The 19364-nt window shown below is 38.4% G+C and overlaps 2 protein-coding genes across 2 annotated transcripts; both read left to right on the top strand.

The window, feature by feature from the left end:
• Window positions 1–2982: 2982 nt before the first annotated feature.
• Window positions 2983–4110, top strand: LOC149234739 (uncharacterized). The gene is made up of 3 exons (XM_089368361.1): window positions 2983–3443; window positions 3519–3541; window positions 3665–4110. The coding sequence occupies exons 1-3, from the start codon at window positions 2983–2985 to the stop codon at window positions 4108–4110; spliced, it is 930 nt and encodes a 309-aa protein (XP_089224487.1).
• A 14328-nt stretch (window positions 4111–18438) lies between these two features.
• On the top strand, window positions 18439–19059 carry LOC149234740 (uncharacterized). Its single transcript, XM_089368362.1, has 2 exons — window positions 18439–18859; window positions 18920–19059. Exons 1-2 carry the CDS (start codon window positions 18439–18441, stop codon window positions 19057–19059), a joined length of 561 nt encoding a protein of 186 aa, XP_089224488.1.
• The last annotated feature ends 305 nt before the right edge of the window (window positions 19060–19364 follow it).

A 19364-nucleotide genomic window follows, 5' to 3' on the forward strand; every position in this document is an offset into this window, starting at 1 on the left:
GTGTCCACGGAGTCGTAGGAAAAAGGACGGACCCTTTTCTTTGCCACAGTAAAATTGCCTCCTCCTCCCCTTTTGCTACACATTCTCTATATAGGAGTCATGAGCACAACTAAGAGGGAGCACTTACCGAAACAATTGGAAGACCCTCGACCTATAAAGCAAGATGAAGGACTAGACATAGAACCGTGAACCCCAATCCTGAAAACCATTATATCATCACCGAATTTCCACACCAATGGTGCAAATTCCACCAACTTCTCACTATCACTGCATCCCGTAACCATGACACGCAATATTACACAATAACCCGCCAAACATTGACATAACACAGAGAGGCGTGTATCAATCCCTAACAACGCAACACCGTCAACAAACACCAAGAACTGAAAGATTTCACAAAATGGCAAGAGAACAAGCTTTCTTCAAATCATACCACCAAACTCGAAGCAACCCAAAACCTCAAACCAATCAGGAGCCAGTGATATCCAACCAACAGAACTTACCCCCAAGGACTGGACAATTACCAACGATATCACAAACAGGCCTAGAAATTGAACAAACCTACAAAACCAGTGATGCAAGAGAAAACATTGGAATAGAATACCTGTAACAGGCGACAACGTTCTCACCAGCACTCTAGAGAGACTGAAGCCACACACCATTACAGTGAAAATACTGAAAAGGTCACACCACTCGATGCAGATACCAACATTAATTCTATTTACCAAAAGCACCTTTTCAAACTAGAAAATATTACCCACCGAGAGAGAAATTGGGAAACAGCGGATCGGGGTCGAGGGTCTATCCTCACCTCCACTCGCACTCACCTCTTCATATTCCAAAACGAGGCCCATAAATTCCATTTATAGGAAGAGACTCCACTTGTACTCTTACATGCACCCACGACATAGCGCCTGCAGTGACTTAAACGAGGCATTACACTTGGGAGGAGGATGGAACAACCTCTTAGGAAGCGATCGCATCCATAATAAAAGGTTAGATAGTTTTTAAAATGGCACTAAGAGTATATGGATTTCCCATTCTCTTTTATTACAAAATGTATAGAAATTCAATTTTAATGGTCATCTTATTTGCACTAATTTTGTAATACAATAAGATTTATATTTAATGGGGTACTATGTTAAAATTGAAGTTTAAATAAACTTATATCAATTTATATATCATCTTGTAAACACAAAGAAATGAAAATAAACTGAAAATTGAAAACATTGTGAATGAGGTATCTATGTTGTGGGTAAGCTTATATATGTATGTGTCCCGATAAGATACACATTCTGGAAATTCATTTCTATATTAACAAATGTTTAATAAATATGATCCGAGTCAATATTTTTATGAGCTTGAAAATGTGATGCACAAGAATGAACACAGAAAGCAATGGTATATGGTTAAAACAGAGGAAAGGGAAAACACTCAATTTCAATGAATATTTCTCAAAAACTATAACATAAACACTTAAGATTTATCACAAAATATAACGCAAACACATATAGCTTTAGGGCATATTGATTTTATTAAACCGTAAAAAGTAAAATAGTTTTCAAGCCAACAAGATCTTTTATTCTTTTCTATTACAAAAGTTTTGCAATTTACTTTTTGCATGGGTTTCTTTAACATGAGAAGTTTTATATTTAAAGGATTTTCAAGTTAACATTAAATTTTAACTAAGGTTATATTAATTGATATCACAACTCGTAAATAGATAGTGAAACCATTATTAACCATTCACAACCAAGAAAGGATGATAATTAAAAACATTGAGAATATGGTATGTATGTCCTATATGGATTTGGAAATCCACGTGTTCTAAATTTGCAAAAACAACCAATATTACAGAATGTCAATCGGAAATACATAATAATTAGAGAAATGAAGAATTGTATAATTTATTATTGGACAGTTGGAACAAGGGTCAAGGGTTCAGTGAAGAGGATGTATGATTGAACATGATAAGCAAGGAGTTTCCTTAACTCCTCATCATCGTTATCATAGATAGTTGAATGGATTCCACCTTCCTCAGAAAGCACTTATGTGACACATTGCATAGCCACATCTTTTAAGTAGACAATCACACATGGCTCCCACAATTCTATATATTTTATTCATTTAGACGGGACCAAAAATCTACTATCTACACCTTATTACTCCTCCCATAGGCCAAGCTCTTGGAATCAAGAAACACCCTAATTCCTTCTCTAAAACGGCTATAAAGTGAATCATTCTTGAAAACCCACTATCCATCAACATATTCTATAAACCCATTTCCTTCCTATTCCTTATATCCCCTACTCCTTCATATTCATTTCATCTTCATTTGGCTCTGTATCCTATTTTCATTTCTTCTTTCCTTTTTACACTATGTCATTTTCCTTAATTAATAATTATTTCCAAAAATTCAAAGTTTTTTAATCATACCATTCATCTAAAATCTCTATAAAAAAAACAAATAATTATTAATTTCAAAATGTAATCACATTTATATCTATATATTTTTAATAATATTAATCTTATTCTAATAATTTCTAATTTCACATTTTAAATAAACAATAATAACATTTATTTTTCATGAACTTGTGTAATCTCAAAAACTGCAATCGAACTCTACTCAAACCCTATTTCCTTTCCCACTCAATTCAAACACTATTTCCAACGCATTATAAAGATGACATCAACATCAAAGCCTTATGGTGTACTTGACTCCCTCAGTTCCAACCCCCAACTAAATACGTCATCTAATTATGCGGGTCGAGTGAAGTCGGTCGTCCATGGTTCCGTGCCCATAAATATATATTTTATGCCAATCGTTTATTCTTTGGATGTTTGTTCGGTAACTAATGTTCTTCATGTTATCGGGATATCAGTGCCATTAACTTAACTGTGTCTTTTCCGTTGGGATATCAGTGGCTTTTGCGAATTTGTTTAAGTTGCAGAGGGAGGGAATAGGGTGCCATAATCATCATCATGGATAAATATCGAAGAGTGGAGAATTCCGGCCCCATTGTTCCCAAAAGCGAAAATGAGATTCGTATCACGGCAGCGGGGATGCTCGGGAAGTGCGTTGGATATGCAATTGCATTACTGGAAGAAAAAGGTGCATCTCACATTATCTTGAAGGGAATGGGAAGAGCAATAAGCAAGACTGTAACAATTGCAGAGATGATAAAGACGAGATTCCCTGAACTCCATCAGAATACAGAAACAGGTTCTGCTGATATAACCACTATTTGGGAACCTCTGGAAGAAGGCCTATCGACTTTGGAAATGACCAGACAGGTATCCACGATATCAATTACGCTATCTAGGACACAACTCAACACATCATCTGCAGGTTATCAATCACCTCTCCATGCTGATCAAGATCAAGTAAAGCCACTAATTCCAGGTGAGGAATATCAGCATGAGGGAGAAGATTATTCTGATGAGCTAAATCCACAAGTTTCAGGTGATGAATATGAGTATGAGCCTGAGCCTGGAGAAGATTCTACACAAAATAGCAGGGGCAGAGGGCGTGGGCGTGGGCGTGGGCGTGGGCGTGGATGGGCGACGGGGACATCAGAAGAACATGTTGCAACTCTAAGCTCTTAGAACACCACCGATACATCGGGATATCATAATCCTTCTTTACATAACGGATGGACTCAAGTTCGTGGGCGTCGCGGTGGCAGAGGCCGTGGGCGTGGATGGGCGATAGGCGGAGTAGGAAATTTTGCAACTCTAGGCCATCAGAACGTAGATACACCGGGGTATCACTGTTCTTCGGCTAATGGATGGAATCAACATCGTGGCGGCGGCCGTGGCAACGGTAATCACTATAATGTATGGAATCAAGGTCGTGGCGGCGGCCGTGGCAACGGTAATCACTATGATGGATGGAATCAAGGCCGTGGCAACGATAATCACTATAATGTATGGACTCAAGGTTGTGGCGGAGGCGGACGTGGCAACGATAATCACAATAGAATGAACGCTGTCCCTCGAAGAATGGGTAGTAGTGGCAGGTTTGGTTATACTGGAAGTCAAAGTGACTACAGCAATGTTAACACAGATTCTGGTGGGAGAGGTAGAGGTAGTTCTAGTGGTGGCGATTAAAATGACTGTGACACTATGGGCATGCAGCAATTTGTCACCATCCCTATTACTCCTCTTGCCGTACCTTGGAGGACCCATCCCGGGAGTTATAAGAAGTGACAAAGGCTAAAAACACTTGCATTATGTTCCCCTGAGTATGTACTCCATGTTCCCTGAAGACACCTTCTGCAGATCACCCCTAAAAAGTGCTCTTTTTCCATTGGCGCAAGTCCACAGTATCCTACCCGCGCCAATGATGGAGATCCTCATAAGAGGGCGCGACCATTGGCGCTCTGTCTTAGAGCAACAGTCGCGCCAACCAAATTTAGTCGTGCTTTTTGCCTTAACGCACATCCGACTCTTGTTTCCTTCATTACATGGAGCTTTTCTGAGGATAAAGAATCAGTCTTTTGTCGAGCTTTATCCATCTTTATGGCTTTTGAGGATAATGCTAATCTGCGAAAGGTGTCTCGGTTCATCGCATCCTCCTCCCTTCTTCATCTATATAAGCTTGTCATTATGCATTGGACAAGCTAGTGTTAGTGCGAGTGATTTAGTGATTGAGTGATAGTAGTGATGATTATTGGTCATGGAGTGTTAGATGTTGAGTTCTTGAGTTCTTGGAGGAATGCTAGTGAGTGCTAGAGAGGTTATGCTGCCGGAGAGGAGATGCATGGCAAGACACATATAGTTATTCGCCCAGCCAGGAGAAGGGTCGACGTCAGAATAATGGTTGTAACTTTTCATGTTTATTAATTGATGAGCGACTGCTATTATAGTTCCAATCTCATTATCTATCATGGTGATGTGTTGATTTATTTCCTTTCTGACTGAAATATAGTTGTGCCTTAGTAGTTTTTATGTTGGTATCTGTCTCTTCCTTTGCATGTGCAGGTGTTCGTTTGTGATCTGTTGGAGCAAGGGAGCGAGGATATCAACTCTGCTTCAATCATAGCGTTGGACTCCAGGTTAGTCTTCTTGATTCACCTTTGATGCATAACTAGGAACTTGCGTAGCAGCGTGGTTTGTTTGTGGCTAGTTCTGTTATAGGCTAGTGGGATCGCCTCTATCCGCAGAGGGGATTTACCTGACCAACAAATTGGCGACTCCACTGGGGAGTAACTATTTGATTTTTGTCTTGCATGTTAATTTTCTTCTGCTTGCTTGAGTGAATGAGCTTCCTGAGTCAGTTTTGAGTTTATTCTTTACTGTTTGACCCATCTGAGCACTGTCAACCCGACCTGAGGTCGTATCATTTATTTTTCTAGTTGGCAAGATTAATTGGCATGGTTATTTCTCTGACAGTCACACCAGTTGGCGCATGTTGCTCAAAAGAAACTCACGCCAATCCTGTGGTAGCGTAAGTTGCAGGCTGACAGTCGCGCCAGCTCTGTAAATTTTGCCTGTGTGTGGGTGGAAAGCTCATTCAGTCTCTTTATATATCTCTTTCAGCCTCTGGAACTGTGTTGAACCTCTGCTTGGCTGGTCTTAGCCGGTATCCCTCAGCTGTTTGCTCACTTCTATTGATTTTCGTCTCAGCCCTAGGATATCTAGTGATTTTGCATGTCTAGCCTTCTGTGGGAAGTTTCGATCTCTTGATTATCCAGTCAACTTGTTGGTTGTGTTCTGCACCTATCCAGTGCTTCGTTAAAGCTTGATCTTCTATACTCTGAATACTTCACTTCTAGCCTCGTTGGAGTTCACTAGTCTTTGTGTTTTTCCTTGCTTGCATGGTTCATTTTAGTGTTTCAGAATTGGTTCTATTTCATTGACTGAACTTGGATTGTGTATGTCTCTTAGAATTTGTTTACATGCATCATGCCATCTTAAAGGAAAGAAAAACAAAAAATCTCTTGCATCATAGTAGTTAGCATTTATTGTTATTTGTTGCTATTAAAAAGAAAAAGACAAAATTTCGTTTCTTGTTATTAGCTGCATTAGGATATTTGTTGTTTGTTGAAATGATCGTTCCGTTTGTGAAAAAGATCTCAACCCTCCTGTAGATAGAATTCATCGAATCAAATGATTTAATTTTGGCATATAGTTTGCATGTAAGAAGTTTTTGAGACATCACATACGGTAGGACCAAAAAACTGAAACATAATCAAAGATAAACTTTAAAATGAACTCAATGAACATAACAACGCATTGGAACATAACGCAAACACTCTAGAGGTCTAGGTTAGAGACGTGTTCCGACGTCTTTAAACCTGGTAGTTTATCGTCAAGTGGTTGGGTGATTCCTCCACGGTGAAACGATAGCTGCCAACACGGACTGTGCTCCCACGTACCGTCGAGTATATATTGGGAGACCCCTATAGGAATAAAGCCTTTATCCATAGGAAGCCGTGTCGGCCGCCCTACGATTCGCAATGCAGTGAACACAGCATTCACGAAGATCGACCACCAGTACCCTAAAAAGTATTCTGTGGTTTTGCGAAAAGTTTGGCACACCCTCTACCTAGAATTCCAGAGCAGTCACTTTTGATCCTTTTCGGACTCCTTAAACGAAAAGGTGCCTGTGAGCGTCTTGTCACTTCGTGCTCATTAAATATTCGAAGGAGACTAGAGTCATCTTTTATCCTTTTCTCGACTCTTAAAAAATGAAAAGGTTAAGTTCAGTTTCTTAAAAATTATTGGCCACGATAACATTACCCAATTAGATTTTGTTTGCGTTAGCTTGAGTAGGGTTATTTCTCATTCAATGGCAGCCTTTCCGGTGCCCACCGGCCAAGGTGTTCCTCCTCATGGGAACCCTCGCCCATTTCTTTCTGTTGGAAATGTTGGTGTTCAGTATATTGCAACATTGTCTTTGCCTGGGTTGACCATTGGTTTACCCGTATGGTTGTTTTCAAACTCGGTGGTCTCAAGTGTGATGACTCCTGTCCCACCACCACCTCCTCCACCCGAACAACACCATGTTGATTCTAAGGTGGACCCCTTCCCTTCTTCGCCTATTGCTGCGTCCTCATCTTCTACTTCGCCTGGTGAAACCTTGGATTTCACTAACCAGGTGGCTAACAAGAAGAAGAAGAAGACCAAAAAGAAGAAGTCTCCTAAGGGAAAGGCCGTATCTACCACAAAGCTATCAGAAGTGGAACCACCTTCTGCTCCTCCGCCGAAGCTTCGGTCTCCTTGTCGATTATGCAAAGGGGACCATTTTCTTTTTGATTGTCCTGGCATTCCCAGGATCCTAGACATATGGTCCCGTGACCCGACTCACCCCTTACTGTCGCAAATCGACGATACCTTACTAGTTAGTAACAGAAAACGGAAGGTTCGTCTCCCTTGTCGACTTTGTGAAGGTAATCATCTCCTTCGCCTTTGTCCACTTATGGATGAAGCTTCCCGTCTTTTGGCAAGTCTGTCGGATCCCTTACCCCAACTACCCGCTGGATATCAGCGTCTTTTTAAAGCTGCAGAGTGTCTGTCCACTAACCAAGTGATCAAACATGATTCCTCTTTGGTCCAGATTTCTCTTCCTGAACCTACCTGTGCTCTGCCTGCTCCAGACCAGTCCCTGGTCGGAACGAGTGATTTATGTTCATCATCTACGCACCACTTGATCATCAAAGATGAACCATCTGAGTCCAAACCAAACGAAAGTCCACAGTTCCAGCTTACAAGTGACCCGGTCTTTCAAAAGGTCCAGCTTACAAGTGACCCAGTTTTGCCTACAGAAGTTCCATCCTTAGATGTTCTTACACCTGAATCCAAACCAGACAAAAGTCAAAAGGTCCGGCTTACAAGTGACCCGGTTTTGCTTTCAGAATTTTCAACCCTAGATGATCCTACATCTGAATCCAAACCAGACAACAGTCAAATGGTCCAGATTACAAGTGACCCGGTTTCGCCTTCAGAAGTTACCTCCTCAGATGATGTTATCACTACCAAGAATGAAGAACCCACCGTCCAAATTCTATTCATTGACATAGACGTTAATGACCAAGTGAGCATCCCTCTCATTCCTTCACACCAGGAAGAAAGTCCATTAGAATCATATCCGGCTGTCTATCCAGTCCCACCTCCAAGCAACCTAGTTGTTTCCTTCAATTGGGATCAACTAGTTAATCCTCGGTTACCAGCCTCCATACCATTTCGAATTATAGTCCAAGTCTACCACATGGTTATGGCTGGTACAATTATTGATGAGGGATCTCCTGTGAGTATCCTTTCTTCAACAGCTTGGGAAGCACTTGGTTCCCCACTGCTTCTGCCTGAGATGAGAAACCTTATAGGTTTCCATCGAGAAATCACTCGACCTTTAGGAATTCTTCCCAATGTACCTATCACGTTAGAAGGGAAGACTATCCAAATGGGTCTCATGGTAGTCCAAGGTCCGTTAGATTACAATTTACTCCTTGGACAAGACTATATTTATCGCATACGTGCTATTGTGTCCTCACTCTTCAGAGTGATGTGTTTTCCGCATGAAGGAAGAACGATCAAATTCGTAGACCAACTTTCATTCCCCAGTTCACACTTCACATATAGTCATCTGCCATTCCTAAATGGTCTTATTTCCACAGGAAATGCCCCAACACCCACCCCGTCATTCTGATGACGGCAGCTCACCCGGGCGCGTGACTGAAGCCCGGGGGGCATGCATCCTCCTTCAAAATCGAGTCTTTCCAAGTAAACCTTCATTCCATCCACTCCGTGAATGCCATGAAGCTTGGGGGGCATGTACCTCGATTTGTATGATCATGCTGGGGGCATGCAACAAAAAATTTTAACAAGCAAAGTTCTCCATGGTTCAAGCTTGTGTAAAAATGAACCCATTTACATCCCGTGATTGCCTTTTATCTGCTAAATCTTGCTAGATGAGCCTTGGTTGTTTCATTCCATCGCCACCATCTTTTTGGCCGATCATATACTTTCACTTGGTTGTTTCTCCTTTCCTGAGGAACCGCAGCGATGAGTGGTTTTATTAGCTAGGCTCTTAACCTTTACGTGTTTCAAGTGAGTTCCACCATTACCGGAACCAGTTGCTATCCCTTATACCACTCATTCCTTTAGGACGAGTCGCCTTTACGCTCTTTTCTGACTCGTAAAATATGAAAAGATTGCCAAGTATTTTTCCCTTTTTGACTCGTTAAAGAAAATAAAAATGGAGGTCCGCTTTCAGCTCTTTTCTGACCATTTAAAGAGGAAAAGATTGCCAAGTCGCTCCTCTTGACTCGTTAAATGGTGATAAGGGGCGGTCGTTTTAAGTTCTTTTTGTCGACCGTTAAAACATGAAAAGATTACCGGGTTTTTGTCGTTTCAAACTCGTTAGTGGTTACGAAACGACGTGGTTTTGACCCTTTTTTACTTTTTCAAGTCGAAGTCACTAATCATGAAAAGTACTCCTCGATCGTAATGATCGGGCGGTTCTTTCGGGTATTATTTTATACTTTTTCGGGCCCGAGAGACACAACTTTACGAAAAAGGACATCCCTGGAGTTTCCTTTTCTGCAGTCTTTTCAAACTCTCTAAACATGAAAAGACGCCGAGTTCTTCCTTTGTCAAACTCGTTAAAACTTAATGACATCGGATTTTGTCACAACACAAGCATATGCTATCCCCATCAAGCTTGTTAAAAATAACTGGGATACTCGCCAGAAATGGCTGGGGGGGAAAAGAAAATGTTTGAACCATAATTATTACCGTAACGACAGTATGTCGCTATTGAACATGGCACTTTTTGCTTTCGTGTCCGGGGTGGGGATATTTCATCTCATATCTTTCACTTGCTTCCATGGACTTGGGTACCCTATTTGACCTCTCATTCACTCATTGCCTCATCATCATGACCTTTGATACAAAGATGTCAAATACTGCCAATTCCGTTAATGTGCCGCCGGTATGTTCAAGAGAAGTTGACCTCTGCAAAACAACCTCCCTCTGATAGTTCACACAATCTTCATCTCTCTGTCTCGTGTCGATGATGTGGGAAACATTATGGCCCACCTTCGATCAAGGGCACTCCCTGTCGACTTCAACTCATTATCCAGGGAATTGACCTAGAGACTCCTTTCCGGTGCCTTGGAGCCTGCATGCCTCATAGGCAGGTTCTTCGTGTTCGACATGAGGTTTTCATCATTGGCCTCCGATCGAATGATTCTACGGGTGTTCGAATTTAGACCATTGATTCACATGCCGTAGATTGTACCTATAGTACCTTGAGGGCCATTGTCATTATTGGTGGTACCTCTCGCGTCTGTTAACAGTTTCCATTATTGACTGGTAATCGGACGATGTTCATGCATGTTCGACTTCAGCTCATATATTCACATGCTTGGACTTGTACTCTTGTTCGGGTCGAGATGGAGCGCAAGACCCTAGATTGTGTCTGTTGTAATCCAGGCGTGATTCTTGGTACTTGACTCATTCACTGGATGGCTGCGACCATACCTGAGTCAGTTCATTGATCCTAACCAGATGGCTACGTCCATACTATGGATCCAGATTATTTATGTACTCTCTTATGAATCGCTGCGACCATACCACGTACATCATGTAATTGAACTATCAGTCATGTCTCTTAATAAAGCTCCTCGGCGACAGTAACTATATGTGCTCTTATGTGTTCTTATGTCTGTTCTTGTAAAGCATTTCACCCCTCTCCACCTCTCGGACATCATGCTTTAGGGGGCATCTGTTACACAGTAATTTGTCACCATCCCTGTTACTCCTCTTGCCGTACCTTGGAGGACCCATCCCGGGAGTTATAAGAAGTGACAAAGGCTAAAAACACTTGCATTATGTTCCCCTGAGTATGTACTCCATGTTCCCTGAAGACACCTTCTGCAGATCATCCCTAAAAAGTGCTCTTTTTCCATTGGCGCAAGTCCACAGTATCCTACCCGCGCCAATGATGGAGATCCTCAAAAGAGGGCGCGACCATTGGCGCTCTGTCTTAGAGCAACAGTCGCGCCAACCAAATTTAGTCGTGCTTTTTGCCTTAACGCATATCCGACTGTTGTTTCCTTCATTACATGGAGCTTTTCTGAGGATAAAAAATCAGTCTTTTGTCGAGCTTTATCCATCTTTATGGCTTTTGAGGATAATGCTAATCCGCGAAAGGTGTCCCGGTTCATCGCATCCTCCTCCCTTCTTCATCTATATAAGCTTTTGATTATGCATTGGACAAGCTAGTGTTAGTGCTAGTGATTTAGTGATTGAGTGATAGTAGTGATGATTATTGGTCATGGAGTGTTAGATGTTGAGTTCTTGAGTTCTTGGAGGAATTTTAGTGAGTGGTAGAGAGGTTATGCTGCCGGAGAGGAAATGCATGGCAAGACACATATAGTTATTCGCCCAGCCAGGAGAAGGGTCGACGTCAGAACAATGGTTGTAACTTTTCTGGTTTATTAATTGATGAGCGACTGCTATTATAGTTCCAATCTCATTATCTATCATGGTGATGTGTTGATTTATTTCCTTTCTGACTGAAATATAGTTGTGCCTTGGTAGTCTTTATGTTGGTATCTGTCTCTTCCTTTGCATGTGCAGGTGTTCATTTGTGATCTGTTGGAGCAAGGGAGCGAGGATATCAACTCTGCTTCAATCATAGCGTTGGACTCCAGGTTAGTCTTCTTGATTCACCTTTGATGCATAACTAGGAACTTGCGTAGCAGCGTGGTTTGTTTGTGGCTAGTTCTGTTATAGGCTAGTGGGATCGCCTCTGTCCGCAGAGGGGATTTACCTAACCAACAAGCACGCTTGCCACAAATAACACGAAAATTGTTAGTATAGTGAGAAAAATGATAGTAAGGAAAGAAGGAAATATAAAGGCAGTAGCAACGGCTACCTGCAAGGAAGAGTCGATTCATTCCAAACTAGTCTCACAGCGTCACAGATTTTCAGGCAGGATGCGAGCAAGAATTGCACAAAACTATTTAAGTTCTGAAATACTAACCTTGGAGACATTAGCAGCGTCATTTCTTCTAGATTCCTGACCTGCAATAAGTCATAAAAAGGAAGATTAGCTAAGCAAGCTACCTGGTAAATGGAGAGAAATGAAGGAGAGAAAATGTGAGCGAATCCAAGGTTTACTTGTAAACCTTGCATAGAACGACGGTCGAAAACCACCCCATGACGATAAGAACCTATCAAAAAAAAAAGGAAAGGAGGAAACCATGGAAAAAGGGTAAAAAGAAAAATTGTTTTCGGTCAAAAATAGAGCAACGACCTAGGTGATGAGAAAAGGGGAGATGACAAAGATATTCAAATGGACATCGATCCAATTCGAAGGCTAATGCTAGACTAGCATAGGTCATTGGATTTGCACCGCATGATCTAAATCGTGAGCAGTAAACAACCATATAACAATGTGATATGTGATACGTAATTCGACCAAGTCTCAATCAAAGATTGCTAGGTATGTTACAAGTCATGAAGAGTACAGGCATCATGACTAGAATATCAAAATAGGCACAAGCAGTTATGTAGGGGATTAAGAAGGTAAGTCAGACTTTAATAAATTCCCTTTGTGGTTACATAGAAAATACTCTCGGTGAGAGAAAAGGATGTCAGCCGATAAAATATGTAATGGTCACAATTGTCCATTAGACAAATTCCCAGATATGAAAATTATATTAACGTTCATAATTCTCTCGGCTAGAGAACGAGGTATAATTAGTGTTGGCCAAAATCCCTTAGAATTGTTTTACTATTTTTAATGTACTCGAGATTTTATCCATAAATCTTGGTTAGGGAGTTTCTTTGAGAAAGCCTTAATTATTATTTATAGAAATAAAAGAAAAGTTGTGTGAAAGAGGTGTGTTACGAGGATGTATTATTGAACATGCTAAGAAATGGCTTTCCTCATCTTGATTAGGTAGTTTCTTTCAAAAAGCCTTAATTATTATTTATAGAAAGAAGGAAAAAAATGTGTGAAAGAGGTATGTTACGAGGACGTATTATTGAACATGATAAGAAATTCCTTTCCTCATCTTCTCATCATCAATTGAATGGATTCCATCTTCCACCTATCGAAACAATGCTTGCAAGTTCCCTTTCGATAAGCAAGAAAGTGTGGCATATTTGCGAGATACTCATTCATACTTTGAAAATCCCCCAATTGTTTGACCATGGCCGGAAATTTTAATTATATATGAATATGGTCAAGGCCATATTGATTATGGCTAGCCACGGTTGAACATTGACGATTCCGTTGACCGTGTTTGAATATTGTTGAGCTTGTTTTCCCATTTTTGAGCATGTTCAACCGACCATTGTTAGAATTGTTTGATAATGGTTATCCATGTGTAACAATATATGTATATGGTTGACCATGTTTACTATCGTTGTTCGTCCTGACCATGAATGACCATGGTCAACCACTTTGAGCTAGTTTGACCATAGTTAGATATGGTTGAATTTGTTGACCGAATTGTACCATGGTTATCTATGTTGAACATGTTCAACCATGGTTTAGATTATTTGACCTTGATTAATCATGGACAAGAAAGATTCACCATGGTCTGCCCATGGTTGATCAAGGTGTGACCACGTTACACGGTCAAACCATATAACGTCACAATAACAATAAAACACAATATTTTGTTGTTAGAAAAGATTTTTAATTTAACTTAACATAATATTTACCACTATTTCTAAATAAATCACTCAAACAAATCAAAACAAAAACGCATTCAATGCTTCAATGTGAGATTCATTTTCCCCTTATTAGAAATCAGCATGGTATGAAAGCATGAGAAACCGTGAGCAATTCCCCACATTTCATGGATGGTGAACCGAGTAAACTATCGGCCCTTGTTATGGGGCCTCGCCCCAATAGAATCGAATAGAGACAAACCCCAGATCAAAAACAGCTAGCAACATTATCAAAAAACTTTGAGTCGCGCTCCAGGCCGCTTGAGCCAACCCTAGGATCTTAAATCACTCTTTTTTAAAAGGTAAAATTAACATTTTTAGTATCAAATAGTGGCAACCAATAAAATAAACACTTTTACTTTTCTCAATGTCTAAAATTGATTATTTATCTTTAAGATATCAATATCACGAGGGGCATTGAATGATACCATAAACAAGTAAAATCATTTATACATGCATTGAAACTCATGCCTTTAATGCAAGTAAAACCTTTCTCCCGTCTCAATTCGTGATCTCTCACCTTTTGAATTACACGTAGCTATGGTTAATCCTCTTTCAAATCGATGATATACTATCAAAAAGAGGAAATTTCAATAACGGTTTTTATAATTTATGTGTAACATATACATTAATTATGTAATCTTGTTTGTGTAACAAACTCCGTAGTATTTTTTATCTGAGTTGAAAGCTTTAAGTAGGAACAAAGAATTAGAAATAATATATACAACTTTAATGCAACATCATTTTTATAATTTATAAAAAGTCAAATGGTTTTAAGAACAACACCAGCAATATATGTATTTTCTATTTAATTAAAAATAATAATAATAATAATAATGATAATGGTGAACTTATTTTCATGTTCTTTTCTAGTAGTTGATGAATATATTCAAAGGAATTTTATGTCAAAATTAAAATCCACTTAAAATTATATTAATTTTTATTACAACTTGTAAATAGAAAAGTAATCAAGAATTAACCGATCACTTGTGAAGCAAGAATGATCATTAAAACAATTGTGAACGTGTTATCTTAAATAGCAAAAAAGAGACGACATGTCATGGTTTGATAATGTTTAGTAACGAAAGAGTATGGGTGGGAAACACTATAAAAAATAATTTATATAACCATATATCGATTCCCAAATCGAGATATGCGTTTTAGATATGAAAAAGAGAATGCTACGTCTAATCTTTCGTAATGTTAAGAAAAAAATGTAATTGAAAATGAAAAAAAAGGGAGAGAAATGAAGGATACATTTTGTTGTATAAATTATCATTTAATGGTCGCTTTAGTTTGGTTGTTGTGTTACTTCAAAGAATATGCAAGAAATAAAACCTACGCATTCAAATTTCACGTTGAACATAGAAATTGAATGAACTCAAACTTTGGCATTCAACTTATGTTTTCTAATATTTTCTAATCAAAACAATATTTTCTAGCACAACCCTCTTAGCATTGATCCAAGATAATATGTGTGGAGATCAATGTTCACTGATAATGTTTAGTAAAGAAATAGTATGGGTGTGAAACACTAATAAAAAGTAATCTAAAGAAACATACACCGATGCCCAAATCGCAATATGCATTTTAAATATGAAAAAGACAATATCGCGGACAATTTTTCATAATGCTAAGGCAAAAATGTAATCGACAACACAAAACAAGAAAAGAAATGGAGAAGATATTGGGTTGTATAATGTATCGTTGGACGGTTGCTTCAGTTTCGTTTTTTTTTATGTTGTGCAGCCTACCAACTTATATGCAAGAAAAAAAACTACACATTCAAATTGCACATCAAACATAGAAATTGAATGAAATCAAACCTAGGCTTTCAACTTATATTTTCTAATATTTTTCTAACCAAAATAAAATTTTCTAGCACAACCCTGTTAGTATTAATCGAAGACAAGATATCTTGACAACAATATTCTTAGTAAAAGCAAAAATATGAAATCAAGGTTCTTTATATCTCTCTTCTACTAACTCCCAAACTCAAGGAATTTTTGCGAGGAGAAGTTTTCAACCGGGTCCTCAAATATTCCCATAAATTATTGGGATTTCCTATTGGATCTTATCAATTTGGACATTGTTCGATTTAAAATGTAGATAGTTGTATCTCGTTGGACGATACAATAGATCTAAAATAACCATACACCTCCATGAATAGAATTGGAGAGTTTCCTAATTTTCTAAAAGGAATGGGTCATTTAGAAGATAGCAATGCTTAAAAAATCCCATCATAGTATTGGTTCCCCCGTAGGCATCCCTTCCCAATAAGAAAAATGGGATGATGTTGAGCAAGGTTATTTATGAAATCAGTGAAACATTTTTTTATACATGTTTTAGTCTTCAGGAATCTGAGACAACAAGTCTCAATATTGCTATTGAAAGGGTGTACTCATTATGAATTCAACATGTCACATGCAGGATTTGAACCCAGGTGGAGAGGATAACAACATTTCTATCAACCATCCCCGTGACATCATTAACGAAAATAAATTGCTTTTTAAAAAGAAAAAACTTATAGAAGTAAATTTCAATAACCTCTTCAAACTAGAAAATATTACCCACCGAGAGAGAAATTGGGAAACAGCGGATCGGGGTCGAGGGTCTATCCTCACCTCTTCATATTCCAAAACCAGGCCCATAAATTCCATTTATAGGAAGAGACTCCACTTGTACTCTTACATGCACCCACGGCATAGCGCCTGCAGTGACTTAAACGAGGCATTACACTTGGGAGGAGGATGGAACAACCTCTTAGGAAGCGATCGCATCCATAATAAAAGGTTAGATAGTTTTTAAAATGGCACTAAGTGTATATGGATTTCCCATTCTCTTATTTGAAATTCAATTTTAATGGTCATCTTATTTGCACTAGTTTTGTAATACAATAAGATTTATATTAAATGGGGAACTATGTTAAAATTGAAGTTTAAATAAACTTATATCAATTTATATATCATCTTGTAAACACAAAGAAATGAAAATAAACTCAAAATTGAAAACATTGTGAATGAGGTATCTATGTTGTGGGTAAGCTTATATATGTATGTGTCCCAATAAGATACACATTCTGGAAATTCATTTCTATATTAACAAATGTTTAATAAATATGATCCGAGTCAATATTTTTATGAGCTTGAAAATGTGATGCACAAGAATGAACACGGAAAGCAATGGTATATGGTTAAAACAGAGGAAAGGGAAAACACTCAATTTCAATGAAGATTTCTCGAAAACTATAACATAAACACTTAAGATTTATCACAAACTATAACGCAAACACATATAGCTTTAGGGCATATTGAGTTTATTAAACTGTAAAAAGTAAAATAGTTTTCAAGCCAACAAGATCTTTTATTCTTTTCTATTACAAAAGTTATGCAATTTACTTTTTGCATGGGTTTCTTTAACACGAGAAGTTTTATATTTAAAGGATTTTCAAGTTAACATTAAATTTTAACTAAGGTTATATTAATTGATATCACAACTTGTAAATAGATAGTGAAACCATTATTAACCATTCACAACCAAGCAAGGATGATAATTAAAAACATTGAGAATATGGTATGTATGTCCTATATGGATGTGGAAATCCACGTGTTATAAATTTGCAAAAACAACCAATATTACAGAATGTCAATCGGAAATACATAGTAATTAGAGAAATGAAGAATTGTATAATTTATTATTGGACAGTTGGAACAAGGGTCAAGGGTTCAGTGAAGAGGATGTATGATTGGACATGATAAGCAAGGAGTTTCCTTAACTCCTCATCATCGTTATCATAGATAGTTGAATGGATTCCACCTTCCTTAGAAAGCACTTATGTGACACATTGCATAGCCACATCTTTTAAGTAGACAATCACACATGGCTCCCACAATTCTATATATTTTATTCATTTAGACGGGACCAAAATTCTACTATCTACACCTTATTACTCCTCCCATAGGCCAAGCTCTTGGAATCAAGAAACACCCTAATTCCTTCTATAAAACTACTATAAAGTGAATCATTCTTGAAAACCCACTATCCATCAACATATTCTATAAACCCATTCCCTTCCTATTCCTTATATCCCCTACTCCTTCATATTCATTTCATCTTCATTGGGCTCTGTATCCTATTTTCATTTCTTCTTTCCTTTTTACACTATGTCATTTTCCTTAATTAATAATTATTTCCAAAAATTCAAAGTTTTTTAATCATACCATTCATCTAAAATCTCTATAAAAAAACAAATAATTATTAATTTTAAAATGTAATCACATTTATATCTATATATTTTTAATAATATGAATCTTATTCTAATAATTTCTAATTTCACATTTTAAATAAACAATAATAACATAGTAATCTCAAAAACTGCAATCGAACTCTACTCAAACCCTATTTCCTTTCCCACTAAATTCAAACCCTATTTCCAACGCATTATAAAGATGACATCAACATCAAAGCCTTGTGGTGTACTTACTCCCTCAGTTCCAACCCCCAACTAAATACGTCCTCTAATTATGCGGGTCGAGTGAAGTCGGCCGTCCATGGTTCCGTGCCCATAAATATATATTTTATGCCAATAGTTTATTCTTTGGATGTTTGTTCGGTAACTAATGTTCTTCATGTTATCGGGATATCAGTGCCATTAACGTAACTGTGTGTTTTCCGTTGGGATATCAGTGGCTTTTGCGAATTTTTTTAAGTTGCAGAGGGAGGGAATAGGGTGCCATAATCATCATCATGGATAAATATCGAAGAGTGGAGAATTCCGGCCCCACTGTTCCCAAAAGAGAAAACGAGATTCGTATCACGGCAGCGGGGATGCTCGGGAAGTGTGTTGGATATGCAATTGCATTACTGGAAGAAAAAGGTGCATCTCACATTATCTTGAAGGGAATGGGAAGAGCAATAAGCAAGACTGTAACAATTGCAGAGATGATAAAGACGAGATTCCCTGAACTCCATCAGAATACAGAAACAGGTTCTGCTGATATAAACACTATTTGGGAACCTCTGGAAGAAGGCCTATCGACTTTGGAAATGACCAGACAAGTATCCACGATATCAATTACGCTATCTAGGACACAACTCAACACATCATCTGCAGGTTATAAATCACCTCTCCATGCTGATCAAGATCAAGTAAAGCCACTAATTCCAGGTGAGGAATATTAGCATGAGGGAGAAGATCATTCTGATGAGCTAAATCCACAAGTTTCAGGTGATGAATATGAGTATGAGCCTGAGCCTGGAGAAGATTCTACACAAAATAGCAGGGGCAGAGGGCGTGGGCGTGGGCGTGGGTGTGGGTTTTATACTAATATTAATCAATTGGACAATGTTAACTCGAGAATTGAGTGATCGGGAAAATAAGTAAAATTATTTACATATACATTGAAACAAACACTTTTACGATCTCTCACCTTTTGAATTACAGATAATAATTGTGAATCGTCTTTCAAGGGGATGATATATGGTTAAGAAAAAGGAAAGGGAAAAGAGGCAATATTAATGATAATTTCTCAAAATGTATAACATTTTCATTAATTGTGCAATTTTACTTTCGTTGATACATTGCATAATTGTATTTTTGGTATTTGCGATGGGTGTTGTCAAGTGGGTGTAGCTCGGGTGGTAGGTAGGAGTCGTTCTTATCCTCCCCACTG

Source organism: Pinus tabuliformis, chromosome 8 (genome assembly GCF_031772625.1).
Source record: "Pinus tabuliformis cultivar Carrire ecotype Pingquan chromosome 8, CPIR1, whole genome shotgun sequence".
In the NCBI taxonomy this organism is placed as follows: domain Eukaryota; kingdom Viridiplantae; phylum Streptophyta; class Pinopsida; order Pinales; family Pinaceae; genus Pinus; species Pinus tabuliformis.